This window comes from Rhinopithecus roxellana, chromosome 15, assembly GCF_007565055.1.
Source record: "Rhinopithecus roxellana isolate Shanxi Qingling chromosome 15, ASM756505v1, whole genome shotgun sequence".
NCBI classification, from domain to species: domain Eukaryota; kingdom Metazoa; phylum Chordata; class Mammalia; order Primates; family Cercopithecidae; genus Rhinopithecus; species Rhinopithecus roxellana.
This window is the reverse complement of record NC_044563.1, coordinates 6,650,613-6,665,262: the sequence shown is the minus strand read 5'-3', so window position 1 is coordinate 6,665,262 and position 14,650 is coordinate 6,650,613. Positions and strand designations below refer to the sequence as shown.

General features: G+C 58.1%; 2 protein-coding genes across 11 annotated transcripts in view; one reads left to right on the top strand and one right to left on the bottom strand.

Annotated features, from left to right (window-relative positions):
• RAD9A (RAD9 checkpoint clamp component A) overlaps positions 1-11,019 on the top strand; it is an 83,002-nt gene extending 71,983 nt beyond the window's left edge. For 5 of the 10 annotated variants that reach the window (XM_010366353.2, XM_030918231.1, XM_030918233.1 and 2 more), the window contains 10 exons: positions 3,616-4,267; positions 4,350-4,420; positions 4,845-4,973; positions 5,691-5,805; positions 5,886-5,985; positions 8,251-8,360; positions 8,449-8,713; positions 8,803-8,940; positions 9,798-10,002; positions 10,080-11,019. In XM_010366353.2, the coding sequence (XP_010364655.1) occupies positions 4,234-4,267; positions 4,350-4,420; positions 4,845-4,973; positions 5,691-5,805; positions 5,886-5,985; positions 8,251-8,360; positions 8,449-8,713; positions 8,803-8,940; positions 9,798-10,002; positions 10,080-10,175 (1,263 nt within the window). In that variant the 5' untranslated portion in view covers positions 3,616-4,233 and the 3' untranslated portion in view covers positions 10,176-11,019. Of the gene's footprint in view, positions 1-3,615; positions 4,268-4,349; positions 4,421-4,844; positions 4,974-5,690; positions 5,806-5,885; positions 5,986-8,250; positions 8,361-8,448; positions 8,714-8,802; positions 10,003-10,079 lie in introns of those variants that run through there. The other 5 variants (XM_010366354.2, XM_030918238.1, XM_030918236.1 and 2 more) reach the window with 5 other exon arrangements.
• Positions 10,798-14,466, bottom strand: PPP1CA (protein phosphatase 1 catalytic subunit alpha). The gene is made up of 7 exons (XM_030918239.1): positions 14,269-14,466; positions 13,611-13,742; positions 13,232-13,462; positions 12,128-12,232; positions 11,564-11,787; positions 11,346-11,480; positions 10,798-11,269 (listed from the first exon to the last, which is right to left on the bottom strand). The coding sequence occupies exons 1-7, from the start codon at positions 14,321-14,323 to the stop codon at positions 11,159-11,161; spliced, it is 993 nt and encodes a 330-aa protein (XP_030774099.1). The 5' UTR covers positions 14,324-14,466; the 3' UTR covers positions 10,798-11,158.
• Between the last annotated feature and the right edge of the window lie 184 nt (positions 14,467-14,650).

The window sequence follows — 14,650 nt, the reverse complement described above, 5'->3', positions numbered from 1 at the left end:
AGATGGGACTGTGGGTGGAAGTGCTGGAAGTTGAGTGTTTCTTTCAGCACTGTGCTAAGAGTGACTTAGAGAGAGCTCAGCTGCATTTGGCTCATGCTAATTTGTTTATTTACTTTTCCATGCCCTTTGTCAACAGGAATGGTTTATAGATATTCACTCATTCATTTTTTGAGACGCAGCCTCACTCTGTCACCCAGGCTGGAGTGCAGTGGTGTGATCTTGGCTCACTGCAAACTCCACCTCCCGGGTTCTAGCGATTCTCCTGCCTCAGCCTCCTGAGTAGCTGGGACTACAGGCACGTGCCACCATGCCTGGCTAATTTTTGTGTTATTAGTAGAGATGGCGTTTCACCATGTCAGCCAGGCTGGTCTTGAACTCCTGGTCTCAGGTGATCTACCTGCCCCAACCTTCCAAAGTGCTGGGATTATAGGCGTGAGCCATCGCACTCGGCCTTTTTTTTTTTTTGAGAAAGGGTCTGGCTCTCTTACCCAGGCTGCAGTGCAGTGGCGCTATCTCGGCTCACTGCAACCTCTACCTCCTAGGCTCAAGTGATCCACCGGCCTCCGCCTCCCAAAGTGCTGGGATTAAAGGTATGTGCCGCCGCACCCAGCTGGTTTACACATTTTAAAATGTAACATCTATTTACTCATTTACTGAGTGCCAGACCCTGTGTGAGGTACGTACAGCAACAAACAAAACAGATATGGATGCTGGGCACGGTGGCTCACGCCTGTAATCCCAGCACTTCGGGAGGCTAAAGAAGGAGGACTGCCTGAGCCCAGGAGTTCAAGACCAGCCTGGGCAACTGAAGGAGACCTTGTCTCTAACAAAAATATTTTTTAAAAAATTAGCTGGCTGTAGTGGCACGCGCTGGTAGCCCTAGCTACTCGAGAGGTTGAGGTGGAAGGATGGCTTGAGCCTGGGAAGTTGAGGCTGCTGTGAACCATGATCGTGCTACTGCACTCCAGCCTGGGTGACAAAGCAAGACCCCATCTTAACAAACAAAACAAAACAAAGCCAAGGCCGGGCGCGGTGGCTCAACGCCTGTCATCCCAGCACATTGGGAGGCTGAGACGGGCAGATCAGTTAAGGTCAGGAGTTTGAGACCAGCCTGGCCAACATGGCTAAACCCCATCTCTAATAAAAATACAAAAATTAGCCAGGCGTGGTGGCACATGCCTGTATTCCCAGGTACTTGGGAGGCTGAGGCAGGAGAATGGCGTGAACCCAGGAGGCGGAGGTCGCAGTGAGCCGAGATCGCGCCAACGCACTCCAGCCTGGGCGACAGAGCGAGACTCTGTCTTCAGGAAAAACAAAACAAAACAAAACCAGACATGGTTCCTGCCCTTGTGAGGCAGACACACTAGTGAGGAGGACACGTTAAATAGGAAAACACACGTATGAAATAATGTGATAAGTGCTGTGGCTAAAACAGGGCCTAGCTAGAGCGTACTGGGGTGCTGGTGGGGGCAGAAAAGACCTCACGGAGCCCAGAGGAAGAGAAGCACCACCACATTAGAAGGGGTAAGATGATGCCAAGTGGGGGGGGACAGCTAAGGATGTGCTAAGATCCCCAGGTGGAAGAGGAAGTGGAGGGTTCAGGGAGCCCACACGGTTAGCATGGCTGTGCAGGTGATCAAGGGGAGGCAACAGGTGCAGAAATGGGTGGGGACGGCTCCTGCAGGTTCAGGGCAGAGTTTGGATTTTATGGCGACCACTTGGAGTGTGCAAACATGGGAGAGACATGACACAATGTACATTTTAGGAGGGTCACTTTGCTGCTGTATGGAGAGTGGCCTGGAGGGGGCAGGGTGGAGGCAGGAGACCACTGAGAGCTGTTACAGTCATCCAGGTGAGAGGATGGTGGCCTAGGCCCTGGAGATGGAAGAGGAGGGCAAAGCTGCCACCTGTTAAGTTACCACCTGTTTGGGAGGCAGAGTGGTCAGGACTTAACTGAAAGATTGTGTACGGGTGAGGGCGAGCATGAGGTCAAGGATGACTCCCAGCATACTGAGCCGGATGCCCAGGGACAGGGGGCACTATTTCTATGAATCCCCCGGGAAGGGGAAGGGAAGAGTAACCTCCTCCCCCAGGACTCCACGGAAAGGGCCAGGGCTGGAGACCAGGGGAGCGGAAGGAGAGGGAGAAACAAAGTGTATGCGTGTATCCAAATGTCAGCTGTACTCTCTCTATGTGTACAATTATTATATATCAATTCAACTCATTTGAAAGTGGGTCTGGAGAGCAAGGGGCACAGAGACAAATATATCTTCACTACCACAGGATCTGAGGGGCAAGGCACAGGCAGGCCCTACGGGAACACAGGGATGCCCTGGGCCCTTCAAAGAACCACCAGAGCCTTGGTACTGTGGGGAGAGTAGGGGTCAGTGAGTTTCTCTAGGACTCCCTTACATTTTACTCACCTGGACCTGGAGGCCCAGGAGAACAGGAAGACCTTCCAGCTGATGCATCCCCACCTGGCACACAGTCTGGTTTTTGTTTTTGTTTTGAGATGGAGTCTCGCTCTGTCGCCAGGCTGGAGTACAGTGGCACGATCTCGGCTTACTGCAACCTCCACCTCCCGGGTTCAAGCAATTCTCCTGCCTCAGCCTCCAGAGTAGCTGGGACTACAGACGCTCGCCAACACGCCCGGCTAATTTTTGTACTGTTAGTAGAGAGGGGATTTCACGATGTTGGCCAGAATGGTCTGGATCTCTTGACCTGGTGATCCGCCCGCCTCAGCCTCTCAAAGTGGTGGGATTACAGGCATAAGCCACCACGCCTGGCCAGTCTGAGGTCTTTTAAAAACACAGGCCCGGGCTGGGTGTGGTGGCCCATGCCTGTAATCCCAGCACTTTGGGAGGCCAAACTCCTGACCTTAGATCACTTGAGGTCAGGAGTTCAAGACCAGCCTGGCCAACATGGCGAAACCCGTCTCTACTAAAAGTACAAAAATTAGCTAGGCCTTGTGGCAGGCGCCTGTAATCCCAGCTACTTGGGAGGCTGAGGCAAGAGAATCGCTTGAACCTGGGAGGCGTGATCGTGCCACTGTACTCCAGCCTGGGCAACAGAACGAGACTCTATCTCAAAACAAACAAACCCCCCCCCACAAAAAAAAGACAAAACAAACAAACAAACAAAAACCAGGCCGGGTGCAGTGGCTCACGCCACTTTGAGAGGCCAAGGCGGAAAGATATCTTGAACCCTAGAGTTTAGATGGGCCTGGGCAACATGGCAAGACTCCGTCTCTACAAAAAACAAAAAACAAACAAACAAACAAAAAAGCCGGGCGTGGGGGGTGTGCCTGTGGTCCCAGATGCTCAGGAGACTGAGGTGGGAGGATCCCTTGAGCTCAGGAGTTCCAGGCGGCAGTGAGCCGTGTTCGCGCCGCTGCACTCCAGCCTGGGTGACAGAGCAAGAATATGTCTTAGGAAAAAAAAAAAAAAAAGGCACATAACCACGATCCACCCTCGTAAAACATTTCTAGAGCGTCCCAGCGGTGCCCCTCATCATCTGGCGGCCCCTAAGCCTCTCTGAGACTCACAGACCTACTCCCCTCTCCAGGGGGCGGAGCCCACACCGCTGAGCATTTACTCTTGTTCCTCCCTCTGCCAGGAGCACCGTTCTACCCCTTTCTGCCTGGAGAAGTTGCCGTTTTTCCTTCAAGGATCCTGGAAGCCAGAAGGAGCCACCTCAAGCTGCTTTGACCTCTTTCTAGAGTTGGGGATTGCTGCTGGAGTTCGAGTCTCCGGCCCAGAGTGGGTGCGATGGTCTTGCTTGCACCCTGTATCCCCCGACAGACGCCCGGGAACTCTACTCAGTGGGTGACCCCAGAGAGCTCGCATCCACACTGTGACTCCGAGTCCAGCGCTCGGTCCACTGCACAGGAACCTCGCGCCCCAGAGCTGCGTCCTCTCTGCCCTTCGCGATCCGATGCGCGGCCGGCGGGACGCCCCGATCGCCAAGGGCGCGGAAGGCCGAGGCGTGCCGGCAGAACCAGAAGCAGCTGACGGGCGCCGCGGGCCTCCCCGGTCACGTGACACCCGGGGCAACGTGTGTCGTCACGTGACAGCGGAGCCTGTGAACGTTTTTCTCACGTGACGGAGGCGCCTGAGTGTGGACCAATGGGGAGGCGGGGGCGGGGCTGGCAGGGGAGGTGCGCGGGAAGGACCCCGGGCTCGGAGGTCGCGGAGAGTGGGGTAGTGCTGGCCGCTGGCTGGGCGCTGGGGCAGCATGAAGTGCCTGGTCACGGGCGGCAACGTGAAGGGTGAGTGCGGGTCGGCCTGGCAGCGGCGGTGCAGGAGCCGCGGAGCCGCCAGCCTAACCCCCTTCCGCTCTCCTCCCCGCAGTGCTCGGCAAGGCCGTCCACTCCCTGTCCCGCATCGGGGACGAGCTCTACCTGGAACCCTTGGAGGACGGGGTGAGGGGCTGGGGTGTGGGGGCGGGTGGGACTCCAGCCGGGAGCGGGTAACCCGGACTCGAGTCTCGCCCCCACTAGGCGGGGTGACTTGACCACTGGCAGATTTGTCGGCAGAGTCGGTTTCTTAGCCTAGCGCCTGTCATCTTCCCAGGCCGGTGTGTGAATTGAAAGCTGCCTTCCTGCAAACTCCCGGGGGGTAACGTGCCCTTAGAGAAACTCGGGGAAGGCCTGGGTGTACGACCGCTCCTCTGCGGCAGCAGCGCCGAGGCCGCCTCTGAAGGCTTCATGGCGAAGGAGGGTTTCAGCAGGTGGTGGCGGAGCGGGGGGACGATAGGGCAAGTGTGTGAGCAGAAGCAGCCGGAGGGTCTTCTGGGTCTGTGGCTGCCCCCTGACCACGTCCCTCTCCCTGCTCTTCGTGGCCCAGCTCTCCCTCCGGACGGTGAACTCCTCCCGCTCTGCCTATGCCTGCTTTCTCTTTGCTCCGCTCTTCTTCCAGCAATACCAGGCAGCCACCCCTGGTCAGGACCTGCTGCGCTGTAAGATCCTGATGAAGGTGAGGCCCTTCCCTTAGCAGTGGCGCTGCCCCACCCCAGGAATCTCCACCAGCTGTACCTCTGCCCTGGGGTACTCAGTAGATGCTAAGTGGGGAGAGAGACACGTGCAAGCCCAATCCATGCAAAACACAGGGAGGGCCTTGGTAAAAGCATCACAGCGGGGACCTGAGAGGGTGGTGACGCTCAAGTTCTTCAAGAAAGGTAAGCAGGTCTTTTGGCCGGGTGCGGTGGCTCACACCTGTAATCCTAGCACTTTGGGAGGCCGAGGCGGGCGGATCACGAGGTCAGGAATTCGAGACTAACCTGGCCAACATGGTGAAACCCCGTCTCTACTAAAAATACAAAAATTAGCCAGGTGTGGTGGTGGGCGCCTGTAATCCCAGTTACTCGGGAGGCTGAGGCAGGAGAATTGCTTGAACCCGGGAGGCGGAGGTTGCAGTGAGCCAAGATCGCACCACTGCACTCCAGCCTGGGTGACAGAGCGAGACTCCGCCTCAGAGAAAAAAAAAAAAGAGAAAGGTAAGCAGGTCTTTCAAAGCATTGCAAGCATAAGGAAGAGCATGAATGAGGCCGAGAAAGATGCCAGTGTCCCGTGTGATGTGGGAGCCCTTTTCCCAGAGTTACATGCTGGGCCCATGATTGGTGTGGGCCTACATGGGACAGGAGAGCTTGTCGCAGAGATGCGGTGCTAGGCTGAGGTGTCTTATCCCATTTAGTCCTTCCTGTCTGTCTTCCGCTCACTGGCGATGCTGGAGAAGACGGTGGAAAAATGCTGCATCTCCCTGAACGGCCGGAGCAGCCGCCTGGTGGTCCAGCTGCACTGCAAGTTCGGTGAGTGGGCAGCCGGCCAGCCAAGGGGTGCCTCGGCAGGGAGGTCGGCGAGGCCCACTGAGACCCTATCGCCCATCCAGGGGTGCGGAAGACTCACAACCTGTCCTTCCAGGACTGTGAGTCCCTGCAGGCCGTCTTCGACCCAGCCTCGTGCCCCCACATGCTCCGCGCCCCAGCACGGTGAGCACACCCCTGCCCTCAGCTCAGCTCCAGGTCTCTCTCTTCCTTCTTTGGGGCCTCAAGGGTTGATTTAAGAAGGTACGTCCTTCATTTTCCCTACAGAGTTTCTGTGAACCTCAAAGACATCCCATGGCCCACTATGTGCTCAGGTCCTTACCTGGCTCTTTAAAGGCAGACGGTAGCATGGAGGAGGGGCAGGCGCCTCCTTGCTCCATTCTCCTCACTGTTAGGAGCCTTCGTTCTCCATCCCAAAGGTCTGACTTGACTTTCTGGCTGCTGAGACCCATTCCAATTCCTCCTCTAGGGAGCAGATTTCTGGCCTGCCACCAAATCTCTTGTCTGGCTTGAGTAACTTTGAAGGTCTTCCCCTTAACCTGTGGCTCAGAGGCTCAGACCCCTTTTCCGGCCTGGGCATCCTTCCAGAGGTGTTCCCCACTCAAGGGCAGCCTCTTTTCCTGATTGCCCAGGATTGAGGAGTCCCCAAGGCCAGGGCAGGAGGCTGAAGGGGAGGTTGTGGTTCAGGAGGGCTGCCTGAGTAATGAACTATGGGTGGAGCTGTTCTGGGCAGTCCGAGCACGGGGGGCTGTCTGGGGCCAGGGAAACAGGGACTCCAGTGGAAGCAAAGGTCCCTGGCAAGAACCAGTTCAGAGAGGAGTGGGCTCTCCCCTTGTCCCACGCTAGACACTGCTTGTATTCAAGTGGCCCAAGGTCCTGCTCATTTCTCAGTGTGACTGAATGTCCCTTTGGGTCCTGACATCTGTTTCCCCAGGTTCTCTTGAGCCAGCACTGCTCAGAGCTCTTTTGGGTAGTCAGAGGGGGGCCAATTCCTTGGGCTGCATTTAGGGTTTTCTTTTTTTTTCTTTTTTTGAGATGGAGTTTCGCTCTTGTTGCCCAGGCAGTGGCACGATCTAGGCTCACCACAACCTCTGCCTCCCGATTCAAGTGATTCTCCTGCCTCAGCCTACCAAGTAGCTGGGATTGTAGGCATGCGCCACCATGCCTGGCTAATTTTTTGTATTTTTAGTAGAAACGGGGTTTCTCCATGTTGGTCAGGCTGGTCTTGAATTCCCGACCTCGGGTGATCTGCCCGCCTCAGCCTCCCAAAGTGCTGGGATTATAGGCGTGAGCCACTGCGCCCTTTTGTGTGTGTGTGTGTGAGATGGAGTCTTGCTCTGTCAACCAGGCTGGAGTGCAGTGGCGGGATCTCGGCTCACTGCAAGCTCCGCCTACTGGGTTCACGCCATTCTCCTGCCTCAGCCTCCCGAGCAGCAGGGACTACAGGCGCCCGCCACCACGCCTGGCTAATTTTTTGTATTTTTAGTAGATGGGGTTTCACCATGTTAGCCAGGATGGTCTCGATCTCCTGACCTCGTGATCTGCCCGCCTCAGCCTCCCAAAGTGCTGGGATTACAGGTGTGAGCCACCGCGCCTAGCCCCCAGTCTCTTTTTTTAAAAAATGAGCAGTCGTTTCTCTCATTTTGTTTGTTTTGAGACGGAGTCTTGCTCTGTCGCCCAGGCTGGAGTGCAGTGGTGCAATCTCAGCTCACTGCAATCTCCGCCTCCCAGGTTGAAGCAATTCTCCTGCCTCAGCCTCCCGAGTAGCTGGGATTACAGGTACGCACCACCATGCCCGGCTAATTTTTGTATTTTTAGTAGAGATGAGGTTTCACCATGTTGGCCAAACTGGTCTCGAGCTCCTGACCTCAAATGATCCACTGCTTCGGCCTCCCAGAGTGCTTGGATTGCAGGCATGAGCCACTGCACCCAGCTACTCTGTTTTTTTTTTTAATCCTTGTGCAGGAGCCTCGCTAATCTTTTGCATGCTTCAGTTTTAGCGTATGTGCTGCTGAAGCGAGCACTCTCTGTCTCATGAATAATTTCAAATATATGTAAAAGCAGATGCAGCTCCCGTCCCCAGTTGACTTGAAGCAAATTCCAGATGTGATCTCATCTGTATAGCAATGGGTATCCCTAGAGGATAAGGATTTCAGGGCTCTTTCTGAAGGCCGGGTTTGTAGGGTGGCATGAGTGCCATGTCCTGCCTCTGGGCCCTCTCCCCGCTCTGCATGGTCAGGTGCCACCTGCCAGGTTTGAGCAATCACTGCAACCGGCCCCCTTCCTGCCACCTTATCTGGGCCTCGTCCACCGTGTGCTAGGCCTGCGCACATCCATGCGTGTGCATGTGTTACTCCCGCCTCAGGTCCTCTGCGAGCAAAGCCCTGGGCAGGGCCAAGCATTGGGGGTAATGCTCCGCCCTGTTCACAGGGTCTTGGGGGAGGCTGTTGTGCCCTTCCCTCCTGCGCTGGCTGAAGTGACGCTGGGCATTGGCCGTGGCCGCAGGGTCATCCTGCGCAGCTACCATGAGGAGGAGGCAGGTGAGGGGGCTGGACGTGACCTGGGACAGAGCAGAGCGGCAGGTGGGAGAGGGGTGGGGCCCAGGTTCCTCCTATTCTTCCCCAACAGACAGCACTGCCAAAGCCATGGTGACTGAGATGTGCCTTGGAGAGGAGGATTTCCAGCAGCTGCAGGCCCAGGAAGGGGTGGCCATTACTTTCTGCCTCAAGGAGTTCCGGGTGAGGTTCCCCCTACGCACTCGCCGGTCCTGTCCTGCCTGCCCAGCTCAGCCCAGCCCGGGGCCTCACCTGCTACCTCTTTCCTCCCAGGGGCTCCTGAGCTTTGCAGAGTCAGCAAACTTGAATCTTAGCATTCATTTTGATGCTCCAGGCAGGTAATTCCCAGCCTTGGGACAGGGAAGGGCTCTGGGATGCCAGGAGCTGAATGGGATGACCTAGCTTGGGACCCCCGTCCCCTGCCCAGGCCTGCCATCTTCACCATCAAGGACTCTTTGCTGGATGGCCACTTTGTCTTGGCCACACTCTCAGACACCGACTCGCACTCCCAGGACCTGGGCTCCCCAGAGCGTCACCAGCCAGTGCCTCAGCTCCAGACTCACAGGTGAGGGCACCTCCCCCAACTCCTCCTCTCCCCATGTCTGTGCTCTCCAGCCTGAGATGCAGTTCCTAGCTTCTGCACCTCCCTGCGATGTGTTCTCTCTCCCGCTTCCCTCCTGTTCCTCCTCTCTCCCCATCAGGCCCCAGTCCCTACCCCTGCAATGTGCTCTCTCCCGCTTCCCTCCTGTTCCTTCTCTCTCTCCGTCAGGCCCCAGTCCCTACCCCTACAGTGCTCACAGCTGCCAGCCCTGCAGACTCAGCCTTCTTGGTCAGCTGTACTCAGAGACTCCTCCCACCCATGGAAGCATCCCCAAGGCCCTGCCGGCTTCCTTCTCTGGCTGAGGCCTCTCCTCTGAGCCTCCTCCCAGGCCAAGGAGGGAAAGGGCTGCTGGGAGGCAGGAGCTGCCTGGGCTGGGGGAAGCAGGTGGCTGGAAGAGCAGGTGGGCTGGGGAGGATGGCCCAGTGCACTTTCAGCACAGGAAGCTGGGGCTGGCCCCCAGCCCAGCCTGTCCCCGGGCTCCTGTGCTTTCCAGCTTCTGTCCCCTGGGAAGGCGGGGACTTGGGTCCCATGTGGCCCAGTTCACAGGACTTGCTGCTCCTCTCCCCTAGCTGAGCTAAAGGAGACCCCAGGATGCCTTCCTCAGGCCCCTACCTGAATTCTGATCAGAGATTCCTGGCCCACCCTCTCCAGGAAGCCACCACTTAACCCCTGCATCCTCTCCTCTCTAGCCAAATCAGGAAGTCATAAAACCAAGAGATCTTCAGTGGTCAGAGGGCCCCAAAACTCCCTTGGAGCCTTCTAAGGTGGGGCCCTGCCTCTGCTCCCCCCTTTCCTCCCTGATACTCCGATTCTGCCTGCAGCCTACCCCACCCAGACGACTTTGCCAATGACGACATTGACTCTTACATGATCGCCATGGAAACCACTATAGGCAATGAGGGCTCGCGGGTGCTGCCCTCCATTTCCCTTTCACCTGGTCCCCAGCCCCCCGAGAGCCCCGGCCTCCACTCCGAGGAAGATGAGGCTGAGCCCAGTACAGTGCCTGGGACTCCCCCACCCAAGAAGGTAGGGACTGGAGGTGGAGGCAGGGGCGGGAGGTGGGGAAGGGAGCAGCCTCCAGAACTCACTTGTTCTCTTTCCAGTTCCGCTCACTGTTCTTCGGCTCCATCCTGGCCCCTGTACGCTCCCCCCAGGGCCCCAGCCCTGTGCTGGCTGAAGACAGTGAGGGAGAAGGCTGAACCAAGAACCTGAAGCCTATACCCAGAGGCCTTGGACTAGATGAAACCCCAGCCAGTGGAAGAGCTGGGTCTCAGCCCTGGGGATCAGAAAGGTGGGCTTCCTGGAGCTGAGCTGTTTCACTGCCTCTTGCAGGCCCCAGCTGGCTGTCACTGTAAAGCTGTCCCACAGCAGTCGGGCCTGGGCCCTGTTATCTCCCCACAACCCCCAGCCAATCGTGACTTTCCAGACCTGGCCCTGAACTACTGACGTTCCTACCTCTTATTTCCCATTGAGTCTCAGGCTATACTCCAGCTGGCCAAGGCTGGAAACCTGTCTCCCTCAGGCTCACCTTCCTAAGGAAAATGTCACAGCAGGTGCTGCTGGCCCCTGGTGATCCAGCTTCTCTGCCAATCATGACCTGTTCCTTCCTGAAGTCCTGGGCATGCATCTGGGACCCCCGTGGAGCTGACAGTTTTTCTTGCTTTCCTGATACTCTTTGGCGCTGACTTGGAATTCTAAGAGCCTTGGACCTGCGTGTGTGGCTAGGGTTGCCCTTGCTGGGGCCTGGTGCCCAGCCTCCCAAGTAGCTCTGCGCAGAAGAGCTGCCAGGCAGTGTCTTAGATGCGAGACAGAGGCCATGGCGAGAATCCAGCTTTGACCTTTATTCAAGAGACCAGATGGGTTGCCCCAGGATCCGGCTGCCAGCCCTGAGGCCAAGCACGGCTGGAGACCCACGACCTGGCCTGCCGTTGCCCTGAGCTGCAGCCTCAGCCCCAGGATCCTGCTCACAGCCACTGCTGATGCAGACAGGAAGCAGCCCTGGGGGATTGGACGCTGCTATTGATTCATTAAAAAAAAAGAAAAAGAAAAGAAAAATACACCAAGGCTCCATGTTCCCCGTGATAGGTGGGCCTGAGGGGCTGGGGTGACCCCCCCCCAGCATGGCAGCATGATTTCTGTACAATCCATCCATCATCTGGGGCACAGGCACAGGGCGCAGGGGCTATTTCTTGGCTTTGGCGGAATTGCGGGGTGGGGTGATGGGCCGGCCTCCAGGGTTCAGGCCACTGAACTGCCCGTACTTCCCCTTGTTCTTGTCGGCGGGCTTGAGGATCTAAAAGAGACAGGGTTGCTCAGGCTCATGGGGCTGAGCCACGAGGCCTAGTAGCTCCTTTCTTCCCCACACTCACCTGGAAGGAGCACATGAGGGTCTCGTCCACGCTCATCATGGCGCCAGCATTATCAAACTCGCCACAGTAGTTGGGAGCTGAGAAAAGTGTCACCAGCTGCCGCTTGGCAAAGAACTCATAGCCATCTTCTACCACCTGGGCGAGGATCAGAGCAGTCAGTCCCAAGCGCAGGCAAGGCCCTTCCCTTCCCCCGCCACAGACGGGAGCCACCAGCCCACCTGGTGTGCTCGGCAGATGAGGTCCAAGTCGTGCTTGTGGAGGAACTTGGCCACCACCTCGGCTCCAAATGTAAAAGAGACGCCACGGTCGTTCTCGCCCCAGCCCTGCACGTCCTTGTCAGGGTCAGACCACAGGAGGTCACACAGCAGGCCCTGGTCAGGCACATCTGTGGGCCGCATGATCCGCCGAATCTGCTCCATGGACTGCAGGTCCGGGGAGAGGCCTGGAGGGCCAGGGGGAAGGTCACTTCCTCAAACAAGGACATCCTTCCTCCAGGAAGCCTTGGCCAGTGAGCCTCACCTTTTCCACCACCCTCCTGGTCCCTCCACTGGTCTCCTGGGTGCCTAGGCAGGCAGAAGTCATCCCCTTCCCCTCAGCTTTTTCAAGTTCCCAAACAGGCACAAAGGCATCCCTGCCCTCAGGAGCACAGAGCTCCTAGGAGAAAGACAAGCCCGCCCCATGTAGGACGCACATCAAGGAAGTGAGTGCAGCCCAGCACAGTGGGGTATGGAGACACTTCCTGAAAGGAGTGACTTCCCAGATGAGAACTAAGGAGAGCTCACCTCCGTGGCAGCAAAAGATCTTTTCGTCCACTATGGCCGCGATGGGCAGGCAGTTGAAGCAGTCAGTGAACGTTTTCCACAGTTTGATGTTGTAGCGTCTCTTGCCTGCCCAGAGGGAGGTGGCTGTGAGGGGCCTGCCTGCTCCACCCTCAGCCGGGGTCCCTGGGCTATTCAGCCGCAGCTGGGAGAGTCAGGCACCAATGCAAACCACCCCCCACCCCTGCCACCTGTCAGCCTTCCAGGAGCAATTCTAGTTACTTTTTATTTTAATCTGTAATTTAAACAAACAGGATTGGGCAGGGCATGGTGGCTAACACCTGTAATCCCAGCACTTTGGGAGGCTGAAGCGGGCGGATCACCTGAGGTCAGAAGTTCAAGACCAGCCTGACCAACATGGAGAAATCCTGTCTCTACTAAAATACAAAAAAATTAGCCAGGCATGGTGTTGTATGCCTGTAATCCCAGCTACTCGGGAGGCTGAGGCAGGAGAATCGCTTGAACCCGGGAGATGGAGGTTGTGGTGAACTGAGATCACACCACTGCACTCCAGCCTGGGCAACAAGAGCGAAACTCCGTCTCAAAAAAAGTAAAGGAACGGGGTCTTGCTCAGTCACCCAGGCTGGAGTGCAGCGGCAAGATCATAGCTCACTGTAACTTGGAGCTTCTGGGTCCAAGTGATCTTCCCACCTCAGCCTCCCGCCAGAAGTAATTCTAAAGCACCCGAGTCCGCTGGAAACTGAGTTCCAATCTGGACCAGCCTCAGGGTTGGCACTCGTTGCACGCCCCGGCCCATGAGCCGGGCCAAGTACAGCTCTGGTTTATCTCAGCTTCTGGACAGCAGAGCTCATCTGCAAACATCCTAAATGCTTAGTAGCAAATGTAGGGGGAAGGCACTAGAATACGGGCAGTCCTTCAGTCAGCAACCATTCCCCAGACCCCATGCCAGGAGGGGCAGGGCAGGCACAAAAACGGACCTGGGCCCTGCCTTCGTGAAGCGCACAGTCTAGCAAGTGTCTGTCAGATATCAGGCCAATGTGAAGGTCCCACTGAATGGCAAGGAGTGTGGTCAGGACCCGGGCAGCCCCAGACGCTCAGACCACTCACACTCATCGTAGAAACCGTAGATGCGGTTGATGCTGGCGCACTCGTGGTTCCCACGGAGCAGGAAGAAGTTCTCGGGGTACTTGATCTTATAGGCCAGCAGCAGGCAGATGGTCTCCAAGGACTGCTTGCCCCTGTCCACATAGTCCCCCAGAAAGAGGTAGTTGCTCTCCGGAGGGAAACCGCCATACTCAAATAGTCGCAGAAGGTCGTAGTACTGGCCGTGTATATCACCTGTGACCCAGGGAACCGGGTAAGCTAGATGCAGGGTCTAGACCTGAACCCAGGGCCAGGACTGGGCTCAAGGGAGGAGGACTCCAGGAACTCTGTGGGGGCCAGTGCCACTTTTAGGAAGGCAAGGGGACCTGGGTCGGGGGCTCACCGCAGATCTTGAGGGGTGCCTCCAGCTCCAGAAGAATGGGCTGGCTCAGGAAAATCTCCCGGGATTTCAGGCACAGACCGCGGATCTCGTTCTCTGTCAGCTGTACATTCTTGCCAGGCCGCGAGCCCTGCACTGGGGGCGCAGTGGGGTGTCAAGACCCTGGACCCTGACAGGAGGAGGGTGGGCGACACGGGTGGCCCTATGGATACCTCCGGGGGCGCCTAGGCCTCCTCGGCCGCTCCTTACCCCCAGGCAGCTGTTGCTGCTGAGCCTCCCGGGACCTCGGCCTCAAGCCTCCCAAGGGAAGCCCCCAACTGCCCTCAGCGCCTCGGGAGGCAACTGTCGTGCGCAGGGGGCTGCCACCCAAAAACCTCACAGCGCAGGACCCCTTCCTGGACCGGGCTTCACGGGTTTCTCTCTCGCCTCAAGAACCCAGGCAACCCGTGCGCCCCCGGCCCGGTAGAGGTGGCTGCTCCGCGCGTCGGAGCGGGCCCCGGACCTCTCAGGCGCGTCCGCGGGGGGGCGGCTGCGGCCACCGAACCTCGCGGCCCGTCGCCGCCCAGTCTAAGCTGGCCCCGGGGGCCCGCCCGCGCGCCACTTCCGGGCCCGGCAGGGGGCCAGGGCGCGGCGGACGCAGGCCTCCCCCGCCCCGACCAACCTTCTAGCAGGCGCCCGATGATCGAGTCAAGGTTGAGCTTCTCGCTATCGGACATGGCGGCGCCGCCGCTCCAGCCCAGCAGCTCCGGGCCCGCTCCTGCCTCCCGCCCTTCGGCAGCCTCCTTCCGGCCTGGCTCTCCTTCCGCCCGCCCCAGTCCGCCCCCGGCCCGCGGCCCCGCCTCCGGGCCTGCCCCGCCCGGTCCCCCGCGCTCTAGCGCCCCCGCTGGACGCGAAGCGCCGCGGCCCGGGGGGCGGGCCCTTGGCGGCGGGCTGGGGGCGGGGTCTGTCGGGGGCGCGGCCAAGCTGGTTACGCCCCAGAGGAGGCGCCCAGCCCCGTTCAGAGGATGTGGGGCCGGAAGGACTGTTGAAGTTGTTTTTCTCTT